The sequence below is a fragment of the Taudactylus pleione genome, unplaced genomic scaffold, assembly GCF_031769625.1.
Source record: "Taudactylus pleione unplaced genomic scaffold, aTauple2 ptg000447l, whole genome shotgun sequence".
Taxonomy (NCBI): Eukaryota; Metazoa; Chordata; class Amphibia; order Anura; family Myobatrachidae; genus Taudactylus; species Taudactylus pleione.
In genome coordinates this window covers 1,888,411-1,913,801 of record NW_028284849.1, presented here as the reverse complement: position 1 = coordinate 1,913,801, position 25,391 = coordinate 1,888,411, and the positions used below count along the sequence as shown (strand labels likewise).

General features: G+C 45.7%; 1 protein-coding gene across 6 annotated transcripts in view; it reads right to left on the bottom strand.

The window, feature by feature from the left end:
* LOC148505592 (uncharacterized) overlaps positions 1-25,391 on the bottom strand; it is a 465,509-nt gene that overhangs the window by 353,663 nt on the left and 86,455 nt on the right. The window contains exon 3 of one of the 6 annotated variants that reach the window (XM_088447980.1): positions 4,952-5,012. The exons of 3 other annotated variants lie outside the window; for them this stretch is intronic. In XM_088447980.1, the coding sequence (XP_088304106.1) occupies positions 4,952-4,959 (8 nt within the window). In that variant the 5' untranslated portion in view covers positions 4,960-5,012. Of the gene's footprint in view, positions 1-4,951; positions 5,013-5,854; positions 5,932-25,391 lie in introns of those variants that run through there. 2 more of the 6 variants (XM_088447975.1, XM_088447977.1) reach the window with 2 other exon arrangements.

Sequence of the window (25,391 nt, the reverse complement as noted above, 5' to 3'; positions counted from 1 at the left end):
TACTACGGAACTAGCAGACTGCTGCTGTCTTTCACCCCCCAATTAATTGCTGCAGCCGCAGGAATAAGGCAATCCCAGTATACGGCATGCAGCTGATGAGGTAAGCTATCTCAGCATGTATATAACCTCATTTAAAAAAATATTTCTACTATATACAGTCTGGAGTGTATGCTACAGGGCTTCTTGTGATGCTGGTAATATACTTGTTGGCAGTGATTGGCAGATGGAAACAACTGGACTTGAGACGCTATTTTGCATAGATTGTGAGTTCTGCTGCTCAGGATCCAGTGGAATGCAATTCACTAGTTCCTTTCCCTGCAGCAGGAGCTGTGGTTAGATCTGGAAGCAGTTGTGCTCTGTTGGCATGGAGTGCATTGGGTGGTGTGTTCTAATAGGTTCCCATGAAGAACCTTGACAGTCAGCCAGCCTATAGCATTCTATAGTAGAATATCTTTGTGCCGGTAAAGTGTGCCTACATTGAGTAACTAAATAAGACTGCTTGAGTACCATACGCGAGGTGTATATTAGGGCTTGTAAATACAAGATATGCATAATAATGCTATGGAAATTTCTGTATACCTTTTACAAGTGACCGTGCAGGCTAGCAGACAGATGTGGCTCTAGCACTAAGGTGCTGAGGATATGCCAAGCATTACAGGTTCCCGTCTTATGTCATGTCCCAGTGTCTGCAATGGCCATTATAGAGATATACCCTGTCTGTGCCAAGCGGAGCCCACCCCCACCATAGCATTGAAGACTGGCGCAGGACCTGTGTGCGCGCTGTCAGTTCTAGATGACAGATTTTAAAGCTGTTGCTAGCTCCCCCTGTCTCTTTTTTCGGAAGTTACTGATTTGTTTCAGCTGTACAAACGTGTAACCCTTCAATGCTTTCAGATGATTACTGTATGCAAAATGTATATAAGGGTCAAGTTAACCCCTTCCTGACAGGAAGGCTCTGTGCTATAAGGCAAAACAATACAAGTCAATGCTACGGCAAGTTTAACAAAATGTGATACGAATATTAAGAGCACATGGGAAGGGTGGGGGCATCTTTAAAACCCCAGTCAATGAAGTCATGTGATACATAGAGCGCTTTAAAACAATGAATGAACTGATTTGAATGAATGGTGGAATTTATTGCAAACTTTTAGATAATTGTGGATAAATAGCAATGTTTCAAGGTCTTTTTTTTTTTTTTTTTACAAAAGATAGTTTTTAAAGGAGGCTCTTCTGGAATAGGATGGAGTGTCTAAATATGTGCCTGTGCCTGCCCTGCAGAATGGGAGTGGGATCAGCATCAGCTGTAGGGGAAAGCAGCTGTCTTCTCAAGGGGAGTTCCTGATATTACCGAGGCGGTTTCATACAAAACACTTAGAGGCATTCCTTTCTTCCTGCTGCATTCTGCGCTACTGCCATTATTAACCCCTGCAATCACAATCATCGCATGATATCTTTCCCGTCACTGCAAGTCCCTATACAGTGAGAGCAGTTAGGGTGACTATTTCCCTGCCTGTCTCCGAGCGCTACAGAGAGCTTCGGGGAACTGCATATTACAGAGAGCTGACCTGTCGCTTCCACACAGGAATCATTGGTGATCTAGAAGGAACGCTTAACTGAGGGCCCATTTTTTGGTGACTTCTTCCACAGACAATGGGGGCAGTTAGCACCTGTATTTAGACTAAGGGCCTGATTCAGCAAGGATCGCTACTGTGATTACGCACGCAGTTCAACTGCGATAGCATGCTAATTCATTGCGATCGCTATCCCGTCGCAGCACTACACAAGGACGCCCACTTTACCACACATCCGTAATGTTTAGCAAGACTGCGAAACCATCGGTACAATGGAGTACCATCGCAGCCTCACGCACACTGGCACAAGGCTCAGGAATTGCTAACTTCTTCACACGCTATGAGGCCTCAGGCTGCGAGGGCATCACAGTGGATCATTTATGCACGCCCCTGCAATGGCGTTCAAACGCACTGGCATGTCCGCGTTTCCCCGTCACCACCCACAAACGTCACTTCCTGTCAATCACTCTGCGATGGGTCTGCGTAGTCGCCGTGGAGTATTCGTGCACTGCGATGCATACCTATGCGCAGAATGAAACAATTGGCCGATTGCGTGCGTATTAGCAGCTGCAATCCATGCTGAATCAATCCCCAAGTGCGCATAGTGGGGTTATTCTGCGAGCACACATGCAGCCGACTGTGTGGCAAAACTCCTATAAGAGAAACACTATTTGCCACTAAGCTGCAGTACCCTCTACGTAACAAGGGCCCTGACTAGCCCGCCAGCTTTACACCAATCTCATCAGTAGTCAGATTTTGTTCTAACATCCAACACATTGTTGATCTGGCTTAGTCTAGTATGCACGTAATGGGGCAATACGCAAGAACTGAAGGATATGTGCTTTTGTAAGCTCCTACTCCTGCACTACTGAGTCACACACCTTTACTGCTCCTCACCAAGGGAAAGTAGGTTTTACAGTGAGGAACCACCAGGGAGCTGAGCACAGGCTGATAGACAGGACACTGCTACTCATGCTGGATGTGTATACTGGACGCTGTCACTGGAAGACGAAACACTTAAGTGAATAACCATTTGCTGCTGGGCAAAGCAGAGCCTGCAGTTTCCCAGATGCTGTTGCTTAACCTTCTCTAAACCTGTAAGGCAGGTGACGGCCAGACATTTGGACTTCTACATTGCAGGCAGAAAATGTTTTGCAACCTACCAAGTAGCGGCGCGGTGTACCCAAAAAGGGGGTGTGGACTTGCGGCAAGGGGTGATAGGACTGTCTTGCAAAAATCGGGACAGTTGGGTGGTACGTATGTTTTTTATGGCTCTGAGCCAATTAAACTTAACTTAATTAAAGGGTATCGTGTAGCTGGATAATTTACTAAACACCTCCAGATACCCCACACTTGATCCTCATTTACATGCCACCCCCGGACCTCCAACCTGTCACTCACATGCTACCCCTGCCTGTCAACCTGTCACAAAGAAGGTTGGCAGGCAGGGGTGGGATGTGAGTGGGTAGAGGGCATGTGAGTACATGTTTTCCCCTCAAATACCACCTCCTCCTGTCCATAAGTGTGCCCCACAATGGCCATTACACTTAACCGAATAGCTGCTCAGGAAACATCTACCCTGTATATTCTGTGACTACAGGCAGCAGTAAGTTCATGGGTCTGGGACTCCTGGGGGAGGAGGGCACGGGCACATATTTGACCTCCCCTGTGCCACCACCCTTAATCTGTCTCTGGCACCATGGAGACTGTTAAATGCGACAGTCTCAGCCAATAAGAATCAGCCTTAATTCTTATTGGCTATTGCTGTCACATGTGACTGTCATGGCTTCAGCCAGCAGCGGCTACGGTGCAGCTAACCAATAAGAATCAGGGTGATTCCTATTGGCTGCTGCTGGCAGAAGCATCTGCCAGTCAAGATCGAGAATTTGGTCAGCCCTGCTTTAAGGCCTTACACCCCCTATAGCAGAGGTAGACAACCTGTGGTACTCTAGCTGCTGTGGAATAACACATTCCAGATTGTCCTGAAAGTTTCAGCATGCCCTAACAGCAAAACTGTGACAGGGAATGCTGGGAGGTGTAGTTCCACAGCAGCTGGAGTGCCACAGGTTGCCTGCCTCTGCTTAATAGTATTTTAATAATTGCTTTAACAAAACATTCCACATAGGCAGCAGGTTGTTCATAGTGGTCAGCATTACTGTCTCACAGCACTGTACACTTGAGTTTGATACCCACCAAGGCCCTATATGTGTGGAATTTGTATGTTCTTTCCATGTTTGTGTGGAATTCCTCTGTGTGCTCTACTAGTGTGTACGCACTAGATCGTTAACGATGCATGCTCCCGCGTGCCGTTAATGATATCCCCAGTCATCTGTATTTGCAGCACAATCTGGGGATACAGTCAGGGCCGTTGAGAGCCCTGCCGGGCCCCGGTAAAGAGGGGGCGTGGCCTAATCGTGGGAGGCGTGGCCACGCCCCCTCGAATAAAAAAAATACAAAAAAGTATGGCGCTGCGAGCCCCTCAGCCCGGCGCAAAGCCAGGGGGGGCGCGATCAGTGTGATCGCTCCCCCCCTCAGGCATAGGAGATTGCTCGCGGCTGCTAAGCAGCAGCCACAGCAATCTCCCACTGCATCTCAGCACACGCTATGTGCTGGGAGATAGTGAGGAGGGAGGGGGGGCAGCACTGGACCCGGGCCCCTGCCGGGCCCCTCTGGAAGCCCGGGCAAATTGTACCCGTTCCCCCCCCTCTCAGCGCCCCTGGATACAGTTAGCGATGTCATGCTGCCGAATGCAGCCTGGCCCCGTTGCCCCCCCGCCGTCGTTCGTCACTGTCGGCATCGGCAAGTGTGCATGCACTTACCAATGCCGACACCCCCGCCGGCTACCGTTCCTGCCAATATCGTTGGGTACACACATCGTTTAGTGTGTACCCACCTTTACACAAAGCCACATAAGCATCTCTAAGGGGCACCTGTCAGCTGAGCCAACACTCCAAAGTACCTTTGTGAGGACACTGGTCCCCTGTGGCTTTAAATTATTATTACTGCTATTATTCGTTATATTTAACACAGCGCTGTACATGGTGCAGATTATAATACAACAGATTAAATACGTATCTCATTAAGGGGTACATTTACTAAAGTGAGAGTTTTTAGAAGTGAGTTTTATAAGTGATGTTGCCCATAGCAACCAGATTCTACCTATTATCTTCTAGAAGGTGCTATTTAAATGTTAATTAGAATCTGACTGGTTGCTATGGGCAACATCACTTTTAAAACTCACTTCTAAAAACTCTCACTTTAGTAAATTTACCCCTAATAGTTTCTAACTTTTACACAACCTCTTTGGTTTCAATCGTAAGTGGAGGATTTGTGGACCCAGTCATTGAAAATCAGACTATAGGATGAAAGAAAGTTCTCACATCTCCATGCGCAAGCAACAATTCTTTAAAGCATCGAATGAGGATTTGTCTTGTTGATTTACTGAAAAAAAAAAAAAAAAAAACGCTTTAAATGACCTTTTCACTACCAAATCAAGTTAGAGTAGGATGAACCATAAATCTGTCTACAACACTATCAGAACGCTGGCTGGATGTGTTGCCAGGCGCGAGATGGATGCGGCAGATGTAAAGATGAACCGGGAAAACATTGCGGGAAGAAAATCGATGACATTATCTACAGTAGGAGCTTTTAAGCAAGGAGAACTAACTGGACGTTCCAATATGACCTATTATCAGTAGCCGATAGCAGTGTAGATTTGATTGACCAGGTGAGATTTTGGATGACAAGTCTGCTTTGTGTCAGCCTGCATTGGATTCGGTGTATTTCAGAATCTATACCAGACTAATGTACATTTGCCTTGGTTTGGCTGGATGTGCACTGTGCATACTTCTTCCATCAGCTGTTGAGAATCCTTACCGGCTGCTCTGATCGCAGGCTGGGAGCTTTGTGGGATGAGAGTAATGTTTTTCCATTTAGCATTTATTTTTCCTCTAGTTGTTCCCTCTCTAAGAAATGAGGTGTTCTGGGGTTAGCTCATAAAGTTAAGGACAAGCAGCGACGCCTGGAGCCAGTCATAACTCTGGAGGCTAGTGCGCAGGTCTCCCAAACATACACACTCTCCCCTCAGCCCCCACTCTGCAAGAGCTCACACATTTGCAAAGGACTACACAGTAGGAGACTAAGTAACCTGACATGTCAGCAATCATGCAAGCTTCTTCTACAAGATGGGAAGCATGGGCCAAAGACAGTGTACAACCCTTCGTAAACATTTGCAAATAAGTTACTCTGTTTCATTTTGTCGCAGATATATGTAAAACATTTACCTGTAGTGAGATTGCTGAGGAGAGAGCTTTGGAACTACTTGTAACTGAGGCATATGCAGTTGTCAGACACTCTTTCATGGCAACAATGCACCACATGCAACACTTCAATTATCTTACAGCTGGATTGAAGAAGGCAAAAATGAGGATCCACTGTGAATTTAGTTTCCTCAGTGCATTAGGGCGGCCTCTACTCACCTGCTAATCAGTAATCCCTACTCTAATGGACACTAACGGTGTGTCTGGAAGCACTGAACAGTAGCATGGCCAAAAACTCCTGAGCATGCAAATTACTGACTGAAGAGGTGGTCATGTAAATGGCATTTATCGTGAGTCACAGAGTAAATTAAGTCAGTGCATCTCAAATGGTGTAGTTCATTTCCAACAAAAGTGGACATTCTAGAAGGACAGGCCACACATGAATGAAATGTTCTACTACTGCAGTGAGTTCTAATATTTATTTATTACCAGTTATTTATATAGCGCACACATATTACGCAGCGCTGTACAGAATATTTCAGTCATACACATCAGTCCCTGCCCACTCGATGGGCCTGATTCAGAGCCGCTTGCAAAAAGCGAGCGCTCGCTCTGAATCAGGGCGGCCGCTTTTTTTTTTTTTTTTAAACCGGCCTCTTGGCCGCTCGCTAAGCTGTGGGTGACCACCCACAGCTTTTGCGGGCGGCCAGGTGATGGTCGCGATCATCGGGCTTGCGACGAGACCCTTGTGGTAGGGTCTCGTTCTCGCAAGCCCCAGTGAGCTTCCTGCTCAAATAGAGCAGGAAGCTCACTACTGACATCACTAGTGATGTCAATAGGGCCGCCCTCAAATGGCAGGCGTTCCTTCGGGAACGCCTCGGTTTGGCCAGCCACCCTCCCTTCCTGCCTACAAAACGGGGCGAGCTGTCGATCAACATCGACAGCCGCCCCGTTTGTAGCGAGCCCCGGAGCGAGTGAATTTCTCGCTCGCTCCGGGCTTGCATACGCGCATTGCACACGCCGCGCCTGCACAATGCCCACCATTGACCCACTTGCGAGCGGGTCTGTATCACATACATACACACTAGGGTTAATTTTTGTTGGGAGCTAATTAACCTACCAGTATATTTTTATTGAGTTTATAGGGGTTCCCATCAATAGATCTACATTAAAAAGGTTGATAATGTCTAGATAGGCACCGCATGGTAAACAGTCAATAGGTAGACAGGGACAAAAGGTAAAAAGGGACAAAAGGTCGACACACAACAAGTCGACATGGATAAACATAGGTACAAAAGGTCGACATGGTCGAAACTAAAATGGAGGACACAAAAATGGCTGACACTTTTTTTAGGGTTAGGCACTTACTGGAGGGTTAGACTCTAGGAGGGACGGTTAGGGTTAGACTCTAGGAGGGATGGTTAGGGTTAGGCACTTACCGGAGGGTTAGGGTTAGACTCTAGGAGGGATGGTTAGGGTTAGGCACTTACTGGAGGGTTAGACTCTAGGAGGGATGGTTAGGGTTAGGCACTTACTGGAGGGTTAGACTCTAGGAGGGATGGTTAGGCACTTACCGGAGGGTTAAGGTTAGACTCTAGGAGGGATGGTTAGGGTTAGGCACTTACTGGAGGGTTAGGGTTAGACTCGAGGAGGGATGGTTAGGGTTAGACTCTAGGAGGGATGGTTAGGGTTAGGCACTTACTGGAGGGTTAGACTCTAGGAGGGATGGTTAGGGTTAGGCACTTACCGGATGGTTAGGGTTAGACTCTAGGAGGGAAGGTTAGGGTTAGGCACTTACTGGAGGGTTAGGGTTAGACTCTAGGAGGGATGGTTAGGGTTAGGCACTTACCGGAGGGTTAGGGTTAGACTCTAGGAGGGATGGTTAGGGTTAGGCACTTACCGGAGGGTTAGGGTTAGACTCTGGGAGGGATTGTTAGGGTTAGGCATTTACTGGAGGGTTAGGGTTATACTCTAGGAGGGATGGTTAGGGTTAGGCACTTACCGGAGGGTTAGGGTTAGACTCTAGGAGGGATGGTTAGGGTTAGGCACTTACCGGAGGGTTAGGGTTAGACTCTGGGAGGGATTGTTAGGGTTAGGCATTTACTGGAGGGTTAGACTCTAGGAGGGATGGCTAGGGTTAGGCACTTACTGGAGGGTTAGACTCTAGGAGGGATGGTTAGGGTTGGGATGGTTAGGCACTAGGAGGGATGGTTAGGGTTGGGATGGTTAGGCACTAGGAGGGATGGTTAGGGTTGGGATGGTTAGGCACTAGGAGGGATGGTTAGGGTTAGGCACTTACTGGAGGGTTAGACTCCAGGAGGGATGGTTAGGCACTTACCGGAGGGTTAGACTCCAGGAGAGATGGTTAGGGTTAGGCACTTACTGGAGGGTTAGCCTGTAGGATGGATGGTTAGAGTTTGGCACTTACCGGAGGGCTAGGGTTAGGCACTAGGAGGGATGGTTAGGAATTGACACTTACCCCGACGGTAAGGGTTAGGCACTTGGAAAGAGGGTTATGGTAAGGGTGAAGATCAGGGATAGAAAAACAAAATGTGTCTACCATTTTGCATCGACATTTTGACCCTGTCGACCTACTGTACTTGTCTATTTTCATTTATGTCGACCTTCTGTGTATCGACCTTTAGTCCCTGTCAACATTTGTCCCTACCTACTGACTGTCTACCATGTGGGGTCTACCTAGACATTGTTTATCTTTTTCATGTAGATCTTTTATACCAAACCCAGTTGGTAGAACCTTGACTCATTTAAGTATTAATCAGCCAGGTGAAACTTTGTGCTTTGTGTAAAATGCCTGGTAAAGTTGCTCTAGGGACATACTTTCCACAAAGAGCTGATCCATAGTAACGGAAATAGGTAATATACATTAATGCTGCCCTTTAGCACCTCCTGATATTACATTACAGTGTTCCCAAACACAGTTTTGAGTGGATATCTCAATCTTGCCCTAAAGCACCTCCTTTTATACTGTCTGACCTTTACTTTACCCTCTGCCATGCCGCTTGCTGCACCTCACTAACTTGCTTCAGAATCACAAGCACAGCAGCTGTCAGTTAATAATACCCTGCAGAGCTTGCAATCACATTTAAAAACAGGTTCAAATGTCGGAAGCCGTGTGGATAGAAGAGGAGTATATTTTACCCGCTGGCGTGTAGCATATATGTGCTATGGAATGAGGATGGAGAGCTCGTTGCTTAGAGGGCTCAGTAAATATACAGCTTCCGTTCCACATCTGTGTCTGGTCTGTGCCTCCCAGACCATGTCTGCAGTGTCTAGAATAGAGGAACCTCACACACTGTACTATTCCCATATAATTGGGTTACTTCAAGTAAAGTGGAACATAGACATTAACTACAGTACAACTCACCTGCTGTCAGTGAACTTTTATATTCAGTTACATAGGGAATATAGACTGTAAGCTCCACTGGGGCATGGACTAATGTGAATGGCCAGGTATTCTCTGTAAAGCGCTGCGTGATATATGTGCGCCATATAAATAACTGGTAATAAATAAGCATATATTCACAAAAAATGTAGGAGATTTCATTGGCTTCTGGTTGGGTAACAAAGTCTGTACAAATTCCTAAATCTCACCTATTCTACAGCAAGAGTCCTCACCAACAGGACATTTCCTAATGGTAAACTAGCCAAAAGGTCAGGACAGAGAGGATTGGGGCACAATTCTCTCAGGAAAGAAAAAAAGTTTTTAAAACCTATGTCGTGGACTTTTAATGAAAACATCTTAACACGCTAGATACAATTCCTTTTATACAATTTTAAACCACTACAGGTCAACATGACACAAAAGGAACAGCTAAATGGACTACAGATAGAACTGTGCAATGTGTGAATGTAGTGTTCAGTAGATCAGTCCTGAGATACCTGCAATATCTGAGGCTAATGCTTAGTACACAATGGCTGATATATCGGCCGCTCAATTGAACGGCCAATAAATCGTTGGCGCGTATGTATCATTGATGTCTGTGAACATATTACGTTGGCTGTGCGGCACAGCCGATGGGCAATATATATGCTGTTAAATTGGCACACCGTGCTGCGTGTACGGGTGCTTAGCCGACAGCATGTACTCTTGCTGCAGAGGCCGGAGACTGACATCACAACTGGACGGGCACATGTCAATGCCTGCCCAGTTGTGGCGGCAGTCACGACACATCGGGCCGACGATTGGTAAGTGTGTATGCAATTACTGATAGGCCTAGTGTGTACCCAATTTAACTGTATCTCTTAAACTGGGGTTAAAGTCCGTTGCAGCTCTTATGAATCTGGTGATGAGACAACCATTATTAACACGGCTTTGGGAATTTGTCCATACACCCCTCTCTTTGGGTAACGCAAACAATATGGGAATTCAAATTTCCCAGTTCCCAGGGCCACTTTGTTGGGGATCAGATGCATCTACATAATCTCAGCTGCCATTATAGGAGAGCAGAAATGAGTGGTACATTTATTATGCACAAGTATAAGCATAATGGTACAACAATCTGGGGCTCAATATTGCCAGTGATGTTACAGACTGCTACATACTGTACCTGCCGGGGGGCCGCAGGAGGAAATCTGATATGTACATGTGTGAGAGTTAGGAGCTGATTGGTTGGTACTTTATCTCTCTCCAAGGCTTAGGGCCATATTCAATATGGGGAGAAAAGTCCGTTATCGGCGACAGTGACGTCATTTTCGCCTGTTTCAATTATCTCCGTATTCAATTTCAAAGACTTTTCGCCGGGGGGAGATGGGGATAACTTCTCTCCATGTATTACATGGCGAAAAAAAGTACAGAATTGAGGTTTTGGGGTGCAGACTTAAAAAAAATAGCCTGCACCCATGGGAGTGTCCCCTAAAAGTATTCTGTGTTAAAAAAAAATGAAAAAAAGTCCTCAGGACAACGCAAAAAAAGTACTTTCATTTTGGGGGCGAAAAAAAAAATATTAGGGAACAAAGTTTTAAACTAGCGATATTGATTCCCATGTATGTGACAGGTGTTTTCTACAATGTGGCTGGTAGGTGCAGGTGCATTTTTGAAGGATTTTAAAATATGACTTTAGGGACTTAAAACTGCTTGCACCCATTTTCATGTACCCCAAATTTGATGGGCATAGTTATTATTTTTTTTTTTTAAAGATAAATGCTATTCTTCACTGGCGCATTTATGCACATGCTGCGGCTATTTAGAAATCCCAATTACCTTCAGCAGGCCAAATCGGGGGTACTCATAGTGATCCCCCATGTCAGACCATCTTTACAGGGGTGCCAGGATGATTTCCCGAAAATAGACATGAATTTTCCATACTTACCTTTCCGCCGGGTCCCGTTTTCGCCGGATCCAAATTGAATGCGGGGGTAAGCGGGCACGTGCCCGATACTTTATCCCTGCAGAAACCTCCAATGATGGCAAAAAGTCCAAGCTCGGACTTTTCGCCTCTAATTGAATATGGCCCTTAGTGGTTAATGATTCCAATGGAATAATAGTAGAAGCTGATTTTTCTCCCAACTCCCACAATAATATTACTTTGCAAAATTAAACCTCATTTCTGTTCTACTTTGAAAACGACTATTCCATAGGTTAATGGGAACACAGGGCCTGATTCAGAGCCGCTCATAAGCGGCCGCTCGTTCGCCCCGAGCGATGTTCGCACATCTGCGCATGCGTATGGGTCGTAATGTGCATGCGCCAACCAGTCATTGCGGTCGGAAATCGAGCGCTCGCAAAATAGCGAGTGCCTGCTAATTTGAGTGACAGGATGAGGTGTTTGTGGGCGGTAACAGGGGAAGGTGCTTGAAAACGGGGAGTGGTGATCCGAACGCAGGCGTGTCAAAAAGTCAAAACGGGCGTTTTAAGGGTGTGCATAATTAACAAAGCAGCGTCATCGACCACGTCACTTGGTTGTTTCTTAGCCTGAACTGTTCGCATGATTGCGGCAGGAAAATCCAACCACAAGCACTGCGAGCAGTTCAGATGCCTTTCGATGTACTCGATTAATCAAATAAATAGCGGAGATCACGTTGGATGCGAGCGGCCAGGGGGCGTCTTTACAAAGTAGCGTGCGCATGTTTCGTTCGCTCAGACATAGGGGCGTCAACAGACCGCAAAGAGCGAGCGCTCAATTTAAATAGCCGGCCCCCTTTTCTGAACGAGCGAGCACAAATAGCGTCCGGCTCTGAATCAGGCCCACAGTCATTTGGGCCAACTATGTCTGGTCCCCTGCCAATATGGCCATTTTGCTTTGTAAACCTACATGTCTGGGTGAAAATTTAGGGTATTTGTCCAAATGAATGTGCACAGCAGGTAACAGCTGTATTTGCACTACAGAGCTTGTTTCCCCTCTGTAAGTGACTGGCAATGTCAGCAGCCTATTATTTCTATAGGGTCAGTCCTAGGGGCCCTGTTCTTCTCTCTCTATTGGAAAGCTAATAAGCTCCTTTGGATTTCTGTATCATCTCTATGCAGATAATACCCAGACGTGCCTGTCCTGAACAGTATCATCTGTGTTGGCCAAGTTTACTGAATGTCTCCCTGTTAGATGCCATCTTGCCACCTCATACGCAATATTTAAACAACATAATTAGCGTTTCCACTAGGCTGTTTCAGGGGGACGCTGCTCCCCGCCCAAGTTTTAAAGGCAAAAATGTTCCCTGTACTTATGGAAAAGCCCCGGCACCCCACTGATCACAGGCAGATGCCGGCGGCGCCCTGCGCACGGCATCTATTCACAGTGAGGGCAGAGCACGGGGAAGCCCAGCCCAGAAGTTAGCGGCCCGACATCTGACCACTCCCCTGAAGGGTTCCCTCAGCGCTCACCTCCAGACAGAACTACCCAAATAATCTCCATAGACTATTCTACCAAATGACATCCCCATAACGTTACATATGTTCTCTTTCTACGCTCCAGCATTCCCTGAGCGCAGATAAACATTGCTGTGTGACGGGATCATATAGCCAGGGGAGTATCTAGGGGTCTAGGGGTATCTAGGGGTCTGAGCGCCCCCCTTTTTAAATAGGGAAAGGCAACATCTATCAAACTTAATAATACATTTATAATTTGCTGAATGGTCACTAACACGTTTCTGCAGATTTATAAGCGGAGATGCTCCTCCCCCTAATCAGACCCCTCCTGGAGGCTGGATCTGCACTTGCCTGCTGCCGACAACACCTGCTCCGTTCCCTCTAGGTTGAAATAGCAGGAAAAGCGGCTGTGTCACCGGTCCTCACGCCACCCCTCGCAGGACTGAAACTACCCCGGCGTCTTGGGGGAGCTGCGTCCGTCCTCTGGCGCACAGGCGTAGGTGCGCTACATGTTCCTTTAATTTAATGCACCTCAGATCCCCTCCTCCTCTGGCCGCATTTTATTTATTTGCTGCCTCCTGCACTAAGCCACTCCTCAGACCTGTAAGGGATATAAGGGCAGGCTCCTCCGTCCTCATTAACTGATGGGGATTCGGTCAGTGTAACTCGGGGGCTGGATAACAGCAGCACTTCCGCGCTGACAAGTCACCACAGGCAAATCTCTCCCCCGACTGCGGAGCTCTGCTGCCTCCCTTTATTGTGGCACTGCGTAACTAAGGCCCATTATTCCTTGGCTGCTAGCCTCTCTGGTCACTGACTAGCAACCCCCTGGCCGTTGGTGGCACCACCAGGCCAAGCCCTTACCCCTTCGGCTGACGCCTCTGACGAGTGCCATCGTGGCCAAGGGGTAGATCCACCCTGCATGTAGCTCATCAAGATCCTCTGCTCTCGGGCTGGACCAATATGCAGTTGCAGGTGGGGAGTTTGACTGGGGCGGTACACCTGTCAAACCGTAACGCAGGTGTCCTAAGGCGAGCTCAGGGAGGACAGAAACCTCCCGTGGAATGTAACCCTGCAAGCGGCGCCCTTTTATCTCTATTACCCAGTCTTGTTTAAGCTGGCGCTGGAGAAGTAAATGGCAATAAATAAATAGAACCCAGTGACATCACTTGGGCACGAGCATGGCTGCCTCCACTGCGCGGAGTTGACAGGTAAAACTGTAAGTTATGATGCCGGGCTTGTAGTAATAAAGAGATAAAGTAGATAGATTGCAGCGAATGCTCCACAAGGGGGCCGCTCAGTAAAACGTTCCTTACACGGCTATTGCTGGCAGTCACAGTTTAGTGAATGAAATATGTGGAATACATGTTTGACAGATACAAATAAATACAAATTAAATAAGAGAGATGTACACAAATATGTCTGTGGGAAGGATAGAGATTAACCAGAAGCAAGTTTGCCCCTGCAATTAACCCCATGATTGCTGGAAAAGCATTCAACATGCTACAGTTCAATGAATTGTTGGATGGGGCTGTTAAGAAAAATACTATACACCCTCTATAATAACTACAGAAAATTATGCAAGCCACTAATTAAATGGAAATAAAGTTTAAATTATCCCCCCAGAGGCACCCAGCAGCTCAGAGCTTCAATGCCAACAAGAAGAAACAGTAGCACCGTGTTTCATTGGAAGAGAAAGCACTGCAATGTAACCCTTACCATACCTGACATGTATTGTGTCTGCCTTACTAATCCATAGTTTATAGTGCCTCAGAGCTTAGGATAAACTCTGTACATAGAGGACAACTGTAGGCACATGCTGCGGACGGTCAGGTTTCTAAAAATACAGTGACGCTATGTGTACTGAAGTTTTTACCAACTCTATCTTTAAAAAGACATTAAAACATGACCACATAGAGAAGAACAGTATTTTCACTGTAAGTTTTTCAATTTGCTAAAACTTAACCGTTAACCCTACCTAGGGGATGTGGTCAAAACGCCGACGGCAAGGAAGCTGTCTGACTAAATCCCGCCGTCTAAATCCCGACACGGGACTAAAGACAGGAGTCGAAATCCTGACGCCCATCTAGATCACAATGCCGGAATTTAGACAGACGGCTTGTCAAACAAAGGTAGGCCAGGCACTGTTAGCGCTTCGGTTTAGGCACCACCCCGAGAGGGTTAGGGTGCGGGGAAAGGGGGTTTGGGTTAGGCACCACCGGGAGCAGGTTAGGGTTAGGCACCACCCCAGGAGGATTAGGTTTAGGGTGCGGGGAGGGGGAGTTAGGTTTAGGTACCCCTGGGGGAAGGTTAGGCACCACCGGGGAGAGGTTAGGATTAGGCACCACTAAGGGAGGGTCAGGGTTGGGGGGGAGAGGGGAGAGTTAGGGTTCTTACCAGCCCAAGTCGGGATCTTCAGTATTTAGTCAGACGGCTTCCCGGCCGTCGGCATGTAATACCCAACCCCCTCCTTAGGTTTAATAGCAACATTTAATTAAGTGGATGACTCCTTTCACCTACTGTTTGCACTATGAGTTGCTCCCATAATGGTTTCTCATTAGTACCTCAGTGTACTCTACAATGCTCCAACAGGAATACTCCAACACAGGGGAACATTACCTGTAACCAACCACTCTCATCATGAGTGATCATTGTTACACTTGAGATTTCCCCATCATCCAAAGGAAAATACTAAAAATTCCTTATTATAAACAAATGGGCACTTCTCTTCCTCACCCTATCACCCTAAGGGCCTGATTCAGCAAGAAACGCAAGCGAGCCGATGTTTGTGATCTGCGCATGCATCGCACTGCACGTGCGCGAACAGGTTGCTGAGTACAGTAAGGGCTCCCTCAGAGACTTTCGATGTAGATTGACAGTAAGTGCGGGGGGGGGGGGTGGTCGGCCGAACACAATCGTGCCCGCCGTTACAGGGGCGTGCATAAATGAATCTCAGCGGCGCCTCTCTGCATGCAGGAATCTCTCAAGTCCTGCGGCAGGGTCAGGTCTACCCTTAGCTTACACGCAGCTTCGATGGCACTCGATGTTCCCCATGTGTACGCTGTCAATCACGACATAGGTGGGCGGGTTTATGTTTTGCTGGGTGTCTGCTTCTTGTGTTGCGGTCTCCGTACGTATGCATTGATTAGCATATTCTCGCAGCGGCTGGGTGCGTGCGTCTGCTAGCGTGCGTTCCTTGCTGAATCAGGCCCTGAATTAAAAGCAGTGAATTTTAGTCAGAAAAATGGAGGCAGTGCTGCTGTTTACGCAGTTGAGCGATGTTTGGCTACTGCGTATGCGCAAAAAGTTTGGAAATCCCTTACGGCACATGCAAGAACCAAGTGTTCTATGCCGTTAAAAACTGCGTACAGAACCGCTAACGGTTAAAGGTATTTGCGAATCCTAGGCGCTTCAGGGTGGAGAATGGCAGGTGACCTTTTCCCTACGGCAAACCCTCTCCTTTAGAGGCCATGTTTACTTGGATTAGAGAAGAGGAGCTGGAGTAGACCCTAGGCTACCACAAAGGTCTATGGTGCAACCGATGTTGCGTCGATTTTGGATTTTTACAATCTCCATCGCAAATGCAGACTACGCTGCCGTCTTACACTTGTACAAAGGGAAGTCTGAGATTAGCATTTGACTATTCCCGCAGCCGCTATTGCGAGACTTAGAACGTGGCTGCATTACCAACCATCGCAACCAGACCCTCCATAACACGCCTATAAGACGGTAAATCTCTGTGCGTCTGAAAAGCCACCTCCCAGGGATGCCCAAAATATTTCTGGGACTGTGTGTCTTAGTCGGATCTGCGACTCTGTGCGTGGGGTGTGTGGGCAGTATGACTTTTTAGCAACTAAGACGAATGCGCAGTTTAATAGCATGGAGTATTTGCGTGAATATAGTCACTGAGTCCCACATAGCAGAGCTCTGGTAGAAGTGGGTCGCTTTTCCTCTCTAAAGCAATGCTTGCGGCGATGGAAGAGTATAAAGATAATCATTATCATTATCCAGTGTATTCCAGGCTAGGACGGGATTACTGTTCTAAAAACCTCCCCTTTCTTCCTTCAACTGCTTATTTCACTTTAAAGTTCTTTCAGAGACCTTCCTGTCACCCTACTGTCAGCTTGGGCTGCTGTCAGCGCTGTGTGTTTAATTACCACCCTGGGCCTAAATTGCAGCTTAAGGGTATTTTTTTTTTTTCACACACTGCAAAGAATTTGTCCATCTCTGTGAGGTCCTGCGCTGAAGACAAAGACTGAAAAAGGCTTGAACCTGAAAAGTCAGATTATCGATATGGACTTTAGGTCCACAACCAATATGACGACATTCAAACATGTCGACATGTTCATAATTTCTACATTTAACAGTTGACACTAGAATGTCGAAAATTGTTTGCTTATTTTAGCATAACCCTACAAATAAGCAAAAATGTTGACGTGTTAAATGACGACATTATGAACATGCAGACAGTTCTATCATGTCGACATATTGGTTGTCGACCTTTAGAACCTGGCACTGCTCTAACCAGATCACCCTGGGAGTTATTTTCTATCATTAATTAGCCTCTGGAACTGCAATGCACACAGCTAATGATGTGGACACACAGATGTGATAGATGTTTTGGGCAAAATTGACTAAGCGGCAGGTTCTAAACCCCGGCGGTTTGGTGGCAATTTGGTGGTGGGTTCTAAATGACAGCCCTGTTCTACTGTATTCTAAAATTTGTTTTGATGGCGGTTTTGCAGTGGTTTTGGCCTTAATAAATCTGCAGATAGGGTCTAGAACCCGCTGCTTAGAAAATTTTGCCCTTTGTGTTGAAGATATCTCAAGTTGGGCCATTGACAAAGGCATAATTAGCAGTAGAAGTTTTTATTTGATTTTTGTTGCATCTCTGACTTCAGGACATATAGCAGAAGATCTGGGGAAAATGAAGTCTAAGCGAATGTCTTGCGATAAGCTTTTACCTGCGCAGACGTTTACATGGCGTTTTTTTGCAATTGTGACTGATGCTTGAAGCACAGACATCATTGCAATAATCATACATACATTAATACCCAGTACTTTTTACACTTCCATAGGCCAAGCTGGCCAACCTTTAACCCTCTCTGTGCCAGGCTCTTGCAAGAGTTTACACAGCCAGGCAGCTCATCCAGCAAAGCAGGGGTTGGAGAGCAGGGAAGGCTCATGGCTGTTTAGTGGGTGAGGAAAATCTTCTGTTTATTATTGGAAGGCATATTCTTTTTCCAGGCGAGAAACAGTAATCTCCAGCGTGCAGCCGGGTATGTGAGATGAGTGAACGTGAAGCCTTTCTTTTTCATTTATACAGGGCTCTTTTGTAGCGGCAGGCTGACCCTGGCTCCCTGCGGAGGGCAGAGCAGGATGATATGAGCAAGGCAAGACCAGAGGAAGGTAGAAAGGATTTTGAAGACTTCTTAACAAAAACACTTCCACAAGATCGCTGTTAAGATCTTTGTTAATGCCCAAATTCCTCTGATACCTCCGCTTGTATAAATAATAGTGGAAAACATAGCACACTCCAGCTCGGTTAACCCTATGGCACAATCTATTAATATGCTGAATAGCTTTTCCTAGTCTATGCACAGTAGGCACATAATCTGCACACAGGAGTGGGCTGTACAGGATGGGTGAAAGACACTGTAGGTATTTCTTTGTCTGAACAGACACAGTAGATGAGCAAATTGCATAGTAGGGTCTTTATACCACCTACGTCTGAAGAGGCAGCAAGTGTGATTTCTGTATGGGAGGCCAATCTGCTCAGCTGCACAATTTTTAATTTAAAAAATGCAATTAAACAAGAAATATGTATATAAATAATTGATAATCTAAAACAGCGGTATCAAAGGGGGAAGTACTGGGGCAGTTAGTTTAACTAGGAGTGGCACTAAGGCAGGGGTGGGGAACCTTTTTTCTGCCGAGGGCCATTTTGTTATATATAACGTTATTCGCAGGCCGGTGCAGGGCATGCCCCCTCCGTGTGACATCACACCGGGGCGGGGCCACAATCACCAGTGATTACAGCAATGCACAGAGCTGGAAGGGCAGCGGTGTGACCGTCTGAAGCGTCCTAAGGATCCTCCAGGCGGCACTGCTGCATAGACTCTGGCTGCAGGGGACCATTCTAGGCACAGTGATAGCCAGATGAGGCTAGCAGAAAAAAGCTCGAGGGCCAGACCAAATGACCTGGGGGCCTTATACGCCCCCCCCCCCCCCCCCGCGGGCCTGAATCCCTTTTTAAGTGTTATTATCTTCCGCAATAGGTCGGGGGAGATGGGGATGAATTCATGAAACCAATAGTGCACTATTTCTAAAAATCTTGTGGGCCACTCATTAAAGACATGAGAGTTTCCCTCTTCCCAAACCCAAAAATATATAGTTCTAAATGCACAAATGGGCTATGCCTGTAGAGTGCATTTCTATTACTTACGAGATTGGGCAATTAATTATAATAGATCTGTTTTGAAGGTTCCCCCCCAAAAAAACTGCCACCCTCTTCAGCAATGTTTCCATTGTCTGAGGGACAGAACAGCCATCTGCTATTTCAGCTCAGTAACACAGAGTTTTCATTAACACCCAAAGGGACTTTACTGACCCTCTTATTTACCAAGTGGTTATAACAAAACATACAGTATATATAAACGTAAAACCGTTATGGTTATTCCATATTGTGGTTATTCCCAATACACGTAAATAAAACAATACAAAAAGAAAGAATAGGGAAGATGGTGTTTGCCTATTTAGGTACACTGAAGAGAAATGATTCTGTACACATAAATATAAATGTTTATGCTTCAATTATTAAATTCCATTGAAAAGAGGTTTAAGAAGAATTCTGAGAATCGAATTATTAACAGACTTGCTACTAGCCATGGAAGCGAGGCTTTATAGTAAGGTCCGTGATGATAAGGAGGAGGGATGTGGAAGACATATTTAATAACGGCATCAAAGGAATAATACAGAGGGTTATCATGGTTTATTTCAAACATCAAAAGCTCCGTAATAATCTAATTGTTCTGTATGACGGAAGAAGTATTTTTCCTCACCAGACAAACAGACTCAATGACTTTGTTTCATGGGGAATTGTGCTAGTGGATATGGAGGTATGGCGTCCATGTTATCATCAGAACATGTTATGGAGACCTTGTAGATTAGTATTGTGGTGACAGAACTGTGTAGAGATCCGGGTAACCGAGACTCGCAAATAATACGCTCACTTTTAGCAATAGGTCAAGTCTACCGTGCAAAGAATGTGAATTCTAGTGATTCTAAACAGATTTAACTGGAAACGTATTATTTGCACAATTATTTACCAAATTACGGAATGCGGAGGCTGGCCCCCGCAGTTACCGACATCTGAAGCCAATGGGCTACACATCTCAAAAACTACCGGGAGGGTTCCGTAGGAACCCTCCTACAGACAATGGCTGGGGCGCATTTGTGGTCAAGTAGAACGCAAATGCGCTGGAGTCCCGGCACAGGAGTGAAGAGACTGCTTGACGTGGTCACTTCACTCCTGGCACAACACAGGGAAAGGCTTCTTTTGGAGCCCCTGTCCCTGCGGTAATTTTTCATACATCTGGCGAGTATGATCGCATCCTGCAATGCGATCATGGGCGCTAATATCGTGCCCAGAACGCATTGCAAATGCGATAATTGATAAATGGGCCCTTATATCTGGATTTGTAGGTAAGACTGAAACATTGTATGGTAGAAAACATCAGTGCTAAAGTCCAGCTGACTGCCCCTGAATTACTGCTCAGTTGTGCCATATTTGAGTCTTAAATGAATCACGAGAGTGAGAAGACATTTGGACTGTCTGTCTTACATGTGTTACTGCTGTGTGTTTGAACGTTTTATTACACTGGATGAAATGTGCCTTGAAATACACTGTTCCTTACAGACTGCTTTTGGAAAGTGCAAACTATAAGCCGAGATGTGGCATTTTGGTATGAGATGTTCAATAATATGTGTGTGATGTCCACATACTGGGCGAGAGTCAGATATGCACGCTAATGCCATCGTATCTACCATCCAGTACTCAGATGCTGTGCAAAAATATGCAAATGTCACAGATGCAGAAGAGAGTATTGAGATGGCCACCTGCGGCTTTATAAAGCCATGTATCTGCCTACAAATACGCAACATAGGTTGCAGATCATTCCATAATCGTAGTTCTGAATAACCCTATGGCTACTGGTCGCGGGAACTGAGAAGCCGGAGACATTTTTATTATGCACAGGATCGTAGACAATCACTGTCACTTCCCCCAAACTCTCCGACTGTCAATCACACTGTGAGCAAAAACTCGCTGCAATTTTAATGTAATAATAATTATCATACTTAATGTATTAATGTAATGTATGATAAACCTGCTCTTCCTCTGGTTCGTGTTTATGCTAGCTGCAGGCACGGAGGTAATCCTAGTCTCTGTACTGAGGATATCTTATTGTGCTCAGCTCTGTTCTGTAATCTTACGTTTGACTACGTTAATGTACCTTGACGCATACGCAGTGCCACTTAAGACTAGGGATGTGCCACATCCCTACTTAAGACGCATGCTTGGTTTACCTATAATCACTGGAAATTCTGAATCAGGCCCACTTTTGGTCATGTAGTCTCTATAGCGAAAAGTTAACTTTGAGTTTACAGCATTTAATATTTTGCATAGTTTTTCAAGAAATAACTACATACAATGTACATGGTCTCTTTACAGCACCAATCGCTCCTCCTCTTTTATCATAAATACATTGTTGCTATATAAATCTTTTCAGGAAATCCCGCTAGCGGTCACGTCCTACTAATGCTTACTGGAGACTGAGCGACACAGAAGGCTGACACAATTGTACTTCGCCAATAATCACTTTTGTTACTAAATATAGAAGAGAAGTCATCTCCAGCATATAATCACAAAGGAGTTTAAGTGAAATCCTATATAACAGATGTAATCCAGCCATAGGTCTATATTTAGTTCTGCCCAGCTGCTGAGAGGCTTCTCCCCTGGACTGAAGATCTGACATTACACCGCAATCTGAAAAGGATCTGAAAGGTGGAGGAAGTGGCTGTCTTCCAAAACACCAGCCGTCCTGCAGTGGTTACATCTATAGATATTAGACTATATAATGACATATTTTCCTGTATGCGGCTTGCTTGGGATTCAGCCAGTAGACTAATACCTCTATAGCCACAGGCCACTGATGTTCAAATCTAACAAAGAGCATACTGATCATCTGCATATTTTTGGGTAGTACCGTTACAATATCCCCAAGCCAACTTCTATACATCCTACACATCTGGCTTTTAACAGTTACCGCTAATACAGCCTTAATTAAATCATAAAAGTATTTCAAACATGGGACACTGAATGCATTTGTATGTATATATTATAGTATATATACAAATCTAAGGATGCCCTAAGCTATATTTGAGCATCTAAGGCAGGGATGGGGAACCTCCTGCCCGGGGGCCTTATAAGGCCCTCGGAACCATTTGATCTGGCCCTCTGAGCTTTTTCCTGCTAGCCTCATTTGGCTATCACTGTGCCTATAATGGCACCCTGCAGCCACAATCAATGCAGCAGTGCCACCGGGAGCGTTCTTAGGATGCTTCAGACGGTCACACCGCTGCCCTTACAGCTCCCCGGAGCATCCTCAGGATGCTCTAGGCATTGCTGTAATCACCGGCAATTGTGGCCCCGCCCCCGTGTGACGTCACGAGGAGGGGGCATGGCCTGAACCAGGCCCGCAAATAATGTTATATATATCAAAATGGCCCTCGGCAGAAAAAAGGTTCCCCACCCCTGATCTAAGGACACTCAAAGTGGACATCTCAATGATGTGGGACAGGTACGCAGAGGTGTAAATGATGTGGGCCAGGTACGCAGAGGTGTAAATGATGTGGGACAGGTATGTAGAGATGTAAATGATGTGGGGACAGGTATGAGCACGGCTGTACGGAAGGGATGGTATTTGTAGCGGCATTGGCATAAAGTCACAGACGTGACTGCGGCAAAAAGAAGTACCAATGGTATCCAGCTTAGAACCAGGCCCTAAAGGTTCTGTGTTAAACATGCAGATTTAAATCACTGCAAATGAATCTCTATCCTGCTTCAGTGTGGCATCTGTTATCCACTAATAGTGACTGATTTCCATAAAGAGCCTGACTTGACAATGATGCACTGGTGCTGCGTGCACTACCAATTAACACCATAAGTGATGCAGGATCAACTTGCAGATGCACAGATTGGAGGTACAGTGTTACGTTCCCCACTCCAGCTCAAGTCTGGTCCTGGAGCCATTGATGTGGTTTTCTCCAAACTGTGTCTTTACATCAAACTTAAAATAGTATCTAGGAGGCCTGGAGGCTCAATTTCCAACCTTGAAGGATAAACGCTCGTCTCATTCCTCTTTATTCTCCTTTGTGGGGTGTCTGTGAAGTAGCTGAATAAAAGAAAAATTCCCAAAATACTGCCTGGAATAAATCAACAAAGACGGCAGTCCATTCATTCAGGAGACAATGTGGGCACAAGATGCTTGTTGGTTGAGTGTTGTGAAAATAATTCTGTCTGTTGATACGGGAGCTTTAATCTGTAATTCCAGTGCTGGGACTGAGGATGTGATCTGCTGAGTAAAGTCGCTCTTTCTGAATGAGATCTCTGTTTGCATGTGGTACAATATTATTTTCTCTCACAGTGCGGTGCTTATAACAAGATATGAATGGGGACCTTTACGATACAACAGGCTAAAAACGCAGTAGAACGCATGGTCAGAGTGTGGCCATTTACTAGGAACAGCTGCTATGCTAATTCTGTCTAAAAAGTGCAGTGAAATTAATCAAAGTCTTCGTGGCTTAATCTATAGCAGTTAGGGTTTATTATGAATACGGCATAAAGTATCAGTGGCACTAGATATATGAGCAGACCACACACAGCCAGATACAGCCACATAGCCCTAGCACAGAGCAACAGGATCCGTATCTTATACACACACAGCATGACATCTGTCCATTCGCCTCTTCAGGTCACTTCCCTCCCAGCATTGCTGGGGTACTGCTAGAACAGTCTGCAGATTACTGGACACACATTTCCATTGGCTTATTACTTCATAATTGGGATTTAGGGCTTGATTCAGAGATGGACGGTATGGCGGCTGTGCAATACCATCCAACTACAATGCAAATGCGGCAGGAGGTGTCTGCAGGAAATAGGCACCTCTGCGATCCGAGTGCAGCGTCCGTAGGCGCTGTGTAAATCGAAACTTACTCTGCCTGGCCATTGGAACTGGACAGCCGAGTCCAAGAGGTCTGCATGCGACGATGCATGCCCTGGACTGGGCAAGCCTCTACAACAGGGGTGTTTGTAGAATGGTCCATGTGTCCGCCCTCTCACTCCACCTCCCAAACACCGCAGTATGTCAATCATGCTGCGGGCAAGGTGAGGGTGGTGGTGGGGGTCTGGGAGCGATCACGCCGGACTTGTTTCTGCACATGCGCTGATCGAGTCCTGTGCATGAGCAGACCCACAAGAATCGGAGATGCATACAAGGCATCAGGCTTGCGTACATCTCTGAGTCAGGCCCCTAATGCTCAGAATTGACCGACTACACCCAAATGGCCAAAATCACACATACGGCCGCAATCAGATTCCAAATTAGCGCTGCAATTTCCCAGCAAATTTGCATTTTTATGTGTGCACCCCCCTGAGCAGGAGAAAAGACAGGAAAATATTTATGCAAAGGTAAAAATGTCGGGGTACAGTGCAGAACCTCTAGCATAATTTGGCAAATAAGACATGTCAGTTTTAGGCGATTCTTTTCTAAAAAGCTCAATAACGGGTTATTATGTGGAGGTATAAATGATGTGGGACAGGTGTGTGGATATATAAATGATGTTGTACAGTTATGTGGAGGTATAAATGATGTTGTACAGGTGTGTGGAGGTATAAATGGTGTTGTACAGTTATGTGGAGGTATAAATGATGTTGTACAGGTATGTGGAGGTATAAATGATGTTGTACAGGTATGTGGAGGTATAAATTATGTGGGACAGGTGTGTGGAGGTATAAATGTTGTTGTACAGTTATGTGGAGGTATAAATGATGTTGTACAGTTATGTGGAGGTATAAATGATGTTGTACAGGTATGTGGAGGTATAAATGATGTTGTACAGGTATGTGGAGGTATAAATGATGTTGTACAGTTATGTGGAGGTATAAATGATGTTGTACAGGTATGTGGAGGTATAAATGATGTTGTACAGTTATGTGGAGGTATAAATGATGTTGTACAGTTATGTGGAGGTATAAATTATGTTGTACAGTTATGTGGAGGTATAAATTATGTGGGACAGGTGTGTGGAGGTGTAAATGATGTTGTACAGGTGTGTGGAGGTATAAATGATGTTGTACAGTTATGTGGAGGTATAAATTATGTGGGACAGGTGTGTGGAGGTGTAAATGATGTTGTACAGGTGTGTGGAGGTATAAATGATGTTGTACAGTTATGTGGAGGTATAAATTATGTTGTACAGTTATGTGGAGGTATAAATAATGTTGTACAGTTATGTGGAGGTATAAATGATGTGGGACAGGTGTGTGGAGGTATAAATGATGTGGGACAGGTATGTGGAGGTGTAAATGATGTGGGACAGGTATGTGGAGGTATAAATGATGTGGGACAGGTGTGTGGAGGTATAAATGATGAGGGACAGATATGTGGAGATGTAAATGAT